A 9,787-nucleotide genomic window follows, 5' to 3' on the forward strand; every position below is an offset into this window, starting at 1 on the left:
CCACTTGCAGCTCTGCCCAGTAGTCTGACTCTGCCTGCCATTTGCAGGTCTCTCTGAAGTTTCCTTGCCATTGGCTGGAGTGTCCGCTTGACTCCCTCTCCCTCTCTCTATATCTCCCTCTCTGTATCTCTCTCTCACCCTCCTGCTTAGTATGCAAGCCCCTAATGGCCATTAATTAAATGCCTGCTGCTATTGTGTAAGGAAGTCTGTCTTGTTTATTTCGCCGAGTTAAGACTGTAAATATTGTCTATAGACGTACCTGCATTCCTTGAATAACACTTTATGAAACATTATAGCAATTCTCCCGGGTGACTCAATTACTCTGCACACACTGCAGGGATTTTTTTTCCCTGTGTATTGCACTTGGTTGCATGGTGTCCTTGTTACACTCAAATAGAGAACCTGTAGTGTGGTGTAGGTCTAAATTGGACACAGTGCTGGAATTTGCACCATTGTTTTCTTGGGGACACACTGTATATGTGACAGTTAGTGCGATGGAGGCATCCAGCCTGCAGTGAATGTCAAGAGTTCCTCACGAGAGGTGGACAGTTATCTTTACAACACAGCAGGCATGGGCTCCCTCAGAGGACGCTGTATAACCAATAATGTAAATTACACTTCCTCACCCATATCAGCATGTGTGTTTTGTTTTTTTTTACTCTGACGGTTAAATTTAATTTAAAAAGCCATGCCATGCCTGATGGGATCAATATTAAAAGAATTTCTATCAAAATACGGCATTTGTGAAGACTTCAGTCACCGTAGGATGTACCCCAGAACGTACACGTCCTCTGGTGGGGTGCTTAAAAAGAGCTATAGATAGCTCAAAGCAGAATCAAATCAAGACTTCACATCTACAAACTGTAAGGGGAAAAAAAACGGCTCCTCCACAAAGCAATGTCAAGAGGCTTGCCACATGAAAGCAGAAGTTGTCCAAAGAGTTGTGGGAAGTACTGACAAAGTTTATGAGGAAAAAAGTAAATGTGTTTTTAATCCTCAGCAGCACGTGCAACAATGAGGGAGCCTGAGCCCTTAGATATGCCACCCCGGGGGCAGGCTCTATACTTAAGGCTTACAACAGCCTCATTATCTCCCTCAACTCACATCAGATCCTAGCAGCAGTTTGTCACAGGCAGGCTCCTCTCTGCCAGTAGGCATCAGACCAATCCTCCTGCAACACTACTGTACATAATTGCCATATGGACAGCATTTTGAGCCAGACTGAAGACTAAAAAGCCCTCCAGGCAGATTCCCCAGATAACTAAATGAATATTTTATCTCATTTCCATCTAATTTGCACCACATTATTATACAGAACTGAAATTTTTAATTAATTGATAGAACAGATCAAACACAGGTTTACACTTTGATTTTCGGGAGCTGTTATTTTGATAATTTGCATGACTTTTTTCCCATGCCAAGCTTTTTAATCTCCCAGAATTTCAGCATCTCTATATAGAAACACTATAATAAAACATACTGCAAATTAATAACTGTCAGCGCACATGAAATGCTTGTCTTGGTTGTGTGAGCAGTTCCAGTGAGAAGTCCTTTTACCTGCCACCCCACTGATTAATTAATTTCACACTGTTTAATTAAATCCACAGTCTGGGGAGTCTGGGCAGCACCGTGGGGAGCCCTATCTGAGCCTTGTGTGTACAGAGATTACTAAAGAAGGTCTCAGACACCCCGCTCTCTCACTGATGTTGACACTGACGTCACCCTTCTCTGGATACCGGAGCATGATTGTGTCAGTGTCATCTGGCAGTTGTGAGCTTTTACTGCTGGGGATATGATAGCGCAGCACCATTTGTTGATTATCTGCTGGCATTTACATTAACTAAGGAGACTGGAGCATTTGACAGCATTTGACTCAAATTAGTATTTGACAGAGGCGTCTGATGAAGTCTGCTGCTGCGGTATGCAAACCTTGGATTTCCATTAAGTCATTTAACTGTACAAATAAAATTAAAGCCATCTAATGTGCTGTAAAAAAAATAATGGAAATGTTTTAAAAAAGAGTCTAAAAAACACAAAATGAGAAGAAATAGGAGGACCAAACTGGACAGATTCAAAAATATGTACATACATATACATAAATGGACCCTGTTGTGCGAGATCAAACAAAAGTGCAAACTGGCGTTAGCACAAATGAGCATATTGAACTCTCATATCCTGTCCAACAAAGCTGTATCCAACAGTCAAAGCCTGAGAGACACAGAGACACTGTCTCTCTTATGTCAGAACAGAGAGAGGTGCACAAGTGTGCGGCGCAGCAGGCAATATGACTGTGTGGGCTGGAAAGCACGCATGTTACTCTCTCTGTTCTCTTGAAACATATTTTTGGCACCTCTAATCACAAACACATTCCGAGTCAGATGGCTCAAATTTGCCTTTACAGTACAACTTTGAAATGATTTGATTCGTGGCTAAATATACAGTTTTGATATATGTACACACGAATATTTGAAAGGATTACATTAATTCTTGCTAATCTGTCATAATAACAAACCCTAAACCTGATTCTTACTGTCATTTGCTCAATCTAGCGTTTGTGTGTGGAGGAAAGCAAAGATAATCGATTAGGTACATAAAGATGGCAGCCTGCTGGTGTGATGTGATGTGATGTGGAACCAGTGTTTCCTTGTGCTCTCTATTTGATGTGCCAAGAGCTATTAGAGCAGCAAACACTTTGCACAGTGGTGCTCCTATGAAAAAGTGTAGGCCAAGATAGAAAACCAAATTGTTATTTTTGTATATGTGATTTCATTTTAAATTATAAAAGTTTAACTGCATTTATCAAAATCCTTAATTGAAAAATGGAGTGTGGGTTTTTTTGTGATCAGTGTTTTATTGACACTATTCATTCAATACAGGTATATTACTGATACAGAGTAGCTTTCAAATGGTGTGAACAGTCCCTCTCCCACCCACACTCACCCACATAACGCCCTCCCGACACCCCTTCAACCCCTTGCAGTCTCTATTCAAATTAAACACATCACACTTTGCTAGTGGAGCACTGATTCCTGAGGCACTGAGATTATTAAGGTTGGAAATCTATGATGCTGCATCGCTCCAAAAAAGCTGAGAGTTGAGGACTTTGCTTTGTTGATCCTTGCTGTGGATAGTTCAAGCAGCACTATATCACGAAAAGAAGCTAACCACTGACGAATGCTGAGCGAGTGAGGAGGGAGCCAGCGTCGGGCTATCGTTTTCTCGGTTGTGGTTAAGTAAGCAAGCCAGATTTTTCCCTCTGCCTTTCAAACAAGTTGAATTTAGAATCATCATTTACTAACAGAACAGCTGGGTCTGTAGGGATTTCATGCCCAATCCTGTTGCTTTAACCCAAAATTCATACACTTTTTCACATAGCGTAAGGAAGTTCTAATTTTTTCAGGCTGGCAGAAAGAGCAAGAAGGGTGAAGAGTAGCTTGAGTGATGTATTCCTCTGAGGGGTCTAATGTGTCTTATGCCATATGCTGAAATGGATTGACTGAAGGTTTGGGTTCTTTGAACTTCTAAAAAATATTGTTTCAAACTGCATCCCAATCAATTGTGTTTTCCTCAGAGGTTCAAAATTTCTCCCATTTTCTAACTATTGGAAGTTCTCCTACAAATGCATCTGTTGGATTGGCATAGATCCCAGACACCACTCTTCAGAGGGGGGGAATCACAGATCCAATTAATGACTGGGTGTGCCTCAAGACCTTTTCCCAGTGGGGCTACGTAACATTTAAAGGTTCTGTATGTAACTTTCAGAAAGTCCTTGGTAGTGACACCTCTCTGAGGCTGTTAAGGGAACTGCAGTCAGCATCCCCCGTAGCCAAGAGCGAACACCTGCTTCAGCCACAATGGTGACACACACAAGATTGATATAGGCTACTTTATGCTCCCAGATTTCATTTGGACCATTAATTTCATGATAGTAACTAGCTTGTCATTTGCAAATTACTTTATCAGCTGACATTACAAAGCAACCAACAGATCCTTGCAGCATAGCTTTACATCTAGCTAGGCTAACCCCAGCTTACAGTTGTTAGCCGCCCAGTTAGCTGTAACTTAGCTTAGCTGCATGGATCTGGTTGCTTCGTAGCGTAAATGAAGTCATTTACAAACCAGGCCCGGGAGGCTGGATGAATTAGAAATAGAAATATTATTGTGCTTCATTTGCTAACTAGCCATTTGCCTGCATAAGGCAAGCCAACAAACACTAACATTAGCCTGCTAAAACTGCAATATCACAATATATTTCACATGTCAGTGTTTCCTCAGGGATTTTTTTAGCACCATGGGCTCTGAGTTTATGATATGAGGCACTAAATTTGATCAATTCACTGTTTATCAGACCACAAATGAGACGAGAATCAGCTAGCAAACCCTGTGGTACTTCCCCATCACTTGCCACCACTCGCAGCCAAACACTGATGGCAGCTCCGGAAATGGACCCAGCTGATGTAACAACTCGAATTCAGCGATGTAAGTGAAGGCCCACCTCTGAGCTGCCTCTGCAAAATGCATAACGGAAACATAGCATTTGTGGAGTGCCAGTCGTTCATTGACGCTGGTGGACACCTTTGCTAAGCTAACTTTAGCTACTGTTGTACACTGTAGCAGAGCTGAAGACAGATGCAGCAAGCTGTTGGGAGAAGTTTGCTTTGAGGGCTTTCTGCCAGAAAAGGATTTCTTATTGAAGATTTATCACATCCTTTGGATTGTCCAAGAAATTCGGCCCGAGTCCTTCAAGAAAGTCCTTCAAGAAAATCGAGGTAGGTCTCAGTTTTTAAGTTACGTTACAATCTGTTCCCTCATTTTCGATTAAAAAAACAATTAATACATGTAAAGAAAACCCACATACAGAACCTTTAAGAGCAGAGCGATAACATAGAAAAAAGAAAAACGAGGTCCCTGGGATATTAACTCTTAAGTGATCGAAGGTTAAAAGACCTTTTGAGTTGTACATGCGGTAAATAAGATATTTTTTAATGTCACGTGCTTGAAAAAATATTTGTTACTATAATTACACCCAGTACTTTTTGAAAAGTTTAATTAGCTTTAGAAAATATCACAAGGTCTTGTTCCTATTACACGTTTTTGTAAGCATCACAAACATCCCAAGCATTCACATGCTTTTATTCAAACAAACAACTGAATCTTCAAACAGTTGAGGGCTGTGCTCTTTACTTAGACAAGATAAACTTTTAATAGGCATTCTGGCGCTGGGTATGAAGACAGTTTTGCAGACTGATACAGCATTAGCTGGGAGAACAGCGCTCTATTTGTGCTTGCCTTGTCCTGTGACAGGAAGACCTATCAGGTGCTCATCTCTACCCCCCCACCCGCCCCCCCAACACCCCCCTCCCATCCCCCTCTCCTCCTGACCTCATTCTGTCATCTTCGTTTTCCTTCTTCCCCACTCTCAGGTCTTTTATAAAGTGTCTCCATGCATTACACATTTAACAATGCATTAAAAATAGGCCACCATCAATCAGTCATTCAGTGGCAGAGACAGAATCTACTTGTGGCACCAATTTGATTTGTTTCTCAAGGTTCAAGAACGAAAGCAGCGCTATAAACTCTTTGTGTACAAGAAACTTAACAGAGATGAAAACATGCATGTTATGTGCTAATAATACACCGTACCCCATAAAACCCCAGCGTAATAATTCTGAATTCCCATTTGCTTGATTTCATATGGCACAGTGTCTTTCCAGAATCCAGAAACAGAATCAGAATAATACATATGCAGGCGGTAAGCTGTGACAAGATTTCTGTTGATGGCTGCCAGGTTAACATCGTGCCCAAAACAGTGATTTGAGAACGGTGATGCATGATACAGGATAGGTACTAGGTAAAATCTGATGTAATGGTTGGGAGTGAGTCAAGCCCCGAGGGCAAATAGTCTGAACAGTCTGACTCCAGGTTGCTCATACCAAAGCAGATGTTCAACTGACGACAGCAGTACAAAAGACAGCACTTCATGTTATTCACAAGGTATTTTATATCATTAGGACGATGTGTCATGGTTGCTGAGCTACCAGTACAGCTGCTTTGGTATCAGCTTTGATAACCATATATATATTTAATAAAGCAAGACTTAAGAACTCACAAAGTATTTTCACCGAGTTTTGTTAACACAGTGAGGTGTTCTCCTACTCAGGTGGAGGTGTGGAAGTCTGCTTGTGAGCTTTGATGTTGCTGCTCTGCTCTGAGACTTGATCCTGCGTTCTGGACTTCAAAACAGACTGCACCTCGTCATGGGTAACAGCTTGAAGAGGTAGACACCAACTGCACAGACATGCCTGACGGACCACACGCACACACAAAAGACATTTGGTCAGAGAACAACAAACATTTACCATCAGCTTTACGTGATGAAAACGGCACATTATGAGGTTTATCTGTGTGTGGAGTGTATCTGAGTGGGATGCATTTGTATGTCTTTGAATAATGACCTACAGTAAAAGCCTTGTTGCTTCAGTGCCGAATTCAGAGAGGGTATAACAGAAAGCTGTTCTGCTTTATTTCTCTGTGTAGAGACATTTGTTGAGAGCAGTCTCGAGTCTGGATTGTCTTTTAATTAAAGAAGGGATATATTAAAAAGGGAAAATGCATTCAATAAAGTGTAAAATAAATAAATAAATGCGATATAAAGACATTATTGCAGGGGGAGAGTAGTTCTTCATGCGCTGTGGTGCACACAAACTCAGTGACAGCCCAAACAAATCAAAGTATGTTTTAGACATGTCCTTCTGAGCTAGTAATACAATAAAGGCTTTTAAAGAAATTTTCCCTTGAAAATTGCCTTGAAGCCATGTTTTCTTCTTCCTCATAACACATCGCTCTGATTCAGTGACAAACTGTCTGGTAGATTGCCAAGTGTCTATTTTTTTTTTTTTTTCGTTTTCTTCTTCAGACGATGTTTTTCCAGACCATTTTCACTTATTACCCCCTCGGGTCATTGCTCGCTCCGGTCTGGCCATTTTACAGACATGACTCCATATGTCCTTGATGACACATATGATAGCTCATCCAATGAGGATCACAATGCGTTCACCCCCACTAGATTTGTCTAAAAGTGAATTGTGCCCTACTTAGGAAAAACTAGGGGGAAAAAAAACAAAGAGTGCATGACAGTGTCTTACCTTGAAACATTTTTTAAATCTCTTGCTGACGATGTACAAAGCAATGGGGTTGATGCACGAGTTGAGTGATGCCATATTAATGCCAAAATAGTCCAGGACAAGAAAGACACTGGAAAAAGATGATAGATATTTGTGAGACAAAGGGCACAGACCAGGTGCTAAACAATGAAAGAAAGGGTGCTAAATTCTTAATGCTCACCTCAGTAGCTGACACCGATTCGGGTCTTTTTCATCATATATGGTTAATTTCAAGATTCGGCTCAGGTAGAGTGGCAACCAGCAAAGAGCAAACACAATCACCAGGCAGAAGACGGTCTTTGCGACTTCTCGTCTCTTAAAAAGAAGAGATTTGATCAATGTTAGAGATGATGTTGCACCAGAATATGAGAAAGGTGCAAAAAAAAGAGTTGTGCTTCAAGTAACAAAATGATCATTTGTATGCCTGTATTACATTGAATTCAATTAGAAAACAGTTTTTCTTGCATGCCTTAACAGTGAACAAAGAATCCAGAAACTTCTTAACGAATATAACAGAAGCAAAACTATGCCAAAACATCCATTTACAAACTCTCACACAACTCCTGCAGTATAATCCAAGCCCCATTTCCCCAACATTATAGCTAACATCTTACTATTCAAAACACCTATGCATCAGAGCTGCATGCCTGGGCTAGCGCGTGCAATTACACTCCGCTCAGTCATTCCACCGTGCAGAGTCAAAATGCACGTGCTCTCCCAGGTGTGCTACTGATTCATATGTGTGCCTGTTGATGCATAAGCTTTTTAAATAGTGAGGTTTTAGTGAAAATGCATGTGTTTGGGGAGTGCTCAGCATACAACTGGATAAATGAGACTTGGGTGATAGTGCACGAGATGTGGAAGAGTTTCTAAGACAATGTTTTGATGTAGTTTTGCTGTGTATAAACGTGGCCCCTTCTACTGAAATTCATCAAGAATTTTCTGTTTTGGGATTCTTTGTTCACCGTAGAGGCATGCAAGAAAAACTTTTCCTCACAAATTCAGCATAACACAGGCCGACTAATTGATACACAAATTATCATTTTGTGGGTAAAGTATTCCTTTAAAACCAATTACCTGCTTGGTGTAGTCGCTTAATGTATTCTCAGTGTTTCGCAGCATTTTCCTGGTCATCAGCGCGTAAAAGACGGCGGTCCAAGCCAGTGGCATGCAAAAGTAGAATCCAAAGAGCCACCAGTCCTTTACTGATTTATAAAACTGTTGATTAAACATGACAGAAGCCCACAGTCAGTCAGTGCAGCGGATGACACGATGATGCCCAGTTGCCACGTTATGGCATGTACAAAACAATATCTGACAGACACATCTATAGGTTTCCACGGACGTCTACAAGAATGTGTGGGCATCTGATGAAGTTTTTGAGTAATAACACGAGAGCAGTTATTCATTTCATTGGCTGCCAACGCTTAGAAATATTGCTATATGTTAGGTATTAAAAGAGAAACCAAACACATGTTGATCTGTTTGTTTTATCCTGTTGCACTGACCGGTGACTATTACAGTACCTGCATGAATGACGAGGTTTGCATGGGATGAAGCAGACATATTCTCAGATGCTTGTCTTTATAGTCCATTGTTATCATATCAAAGCCGACAACTTCAGGCACAGCCAGCAGGATAGAAATAACCCAAATCAGAGTTATTTCAATTGCTGTCCACAATGAAACCCCAATGCCTTTGATTCGATTCCAGGATACTACAGCCCGGTATCTGCAAAATCAATGAGAAAATGTTATGGCTTGAGGGACTTTTTGTCTGAAATAATAATACTTTTTTTTCAGTTAAAGAACATTTCAAGGGCTAATACTAAACAAATCTATCCGCATGATGAAATACAGATAGCAGCCAGCAAACAGTGTTTTCTTGTAGGGCACAGGACAGTGCTGCTTATCTCCGTACCTGTCAACACTCAAAGCACATAAGCTCAACACAGTAATTCCGACAGAGGTTTTCTGTATGAAGGGGACGAGTTTGCACAGCGCCAAACCGAACGGCCAATCTTCTGCCATGAGCTGAAGGGAAAAAAAAACAACAGAACATTTTCAGTGAGAAAGAAAAAACCCACCCACAATCAATTCAAGGTGAGATTGAAGTTTTAAAAATGGATAAAAAGAGCAGAGAACAGGATAGGGTTCAACAGTGTTTTCTCATTGTAATTGTAACACAGCGCGAGGTGAACAACTCACCCTGTATGCGTTGATTGGAATGTCTATCACAATGTGGATTAGATCCCCCAGAGCAAGACTCGCAATGAGAATGTTTGGGCCACTTCTCATGCATTTGTTTACATATATGATTTTCAGTAAGGCCGAATTTCCCAGTATTCCAACGACAAAAACAACAACAGACACCACCGTATGGACATATTTGAAGGCAACTCTGATTCCAGCTGACTCCAGGCACATAGGAGGGTGTGGGGTTTTCGGTCTGGCTACTTGGGGTGGATGAATTGAGCTGTTGGATTTCTGTTTTTCCAGTATTAAAAGACCAGGGGAGGCCGTTTGAGAGAGTTCAATTACAGGGAACGGCTCTGAATGCTGATCACTGGCCTCTCCTCCGATGAGAATATTTCCCAAACAAAGAACGAGAGCAACGGTCCACAT

At 41.1% G+C, this 9,787-nt stretch overlaps 1 protein-coding gene across 1 annotated transcript; it reads right to left on the bottom strand.

Annotated features, from left to right (window-relative positions):
- Positions 1-6,152: 6,152 nt before the first annotated feature.
- On the bottom strand, positions 6,153-9,787 carry LOC125899224 (endothelin receptor type B-like). The gene is made up of 7 exons (XM_049593327.1): positions 9,371-9,787; positions 9,084-9,196; positions 8,690-8,894; positions 8,241-8,381; positions 7,345-7,478; positions 7,146-7,254; positions 6,153-6,302 (listed from the first exon to the last, which is right to left on the bottom strand). The coding sequence occupies exons 1-7, from the start codon at positions 9,785-9,787 to the stop codon at positions 6,153-6,155; spliced, it is 1,269 nt and encodes a 422-aa protein (XP_049449284.1).

This window comes from Epinephelus fuscoguttatus, linkage group LG13 (genome assembly GCF_011397635.1).
Source record: "Epinephelus fuscoguttatus linkage group LG13, E.fuscoguttatus.final_Chr_v1".
Classification (NCBI taxonomy): Eukaryota; Metazoa; Chordata; class Actinopteri; order Perciformes; family Serranidae; genus Epinephelus; species Epinephelus fuscoguttatus.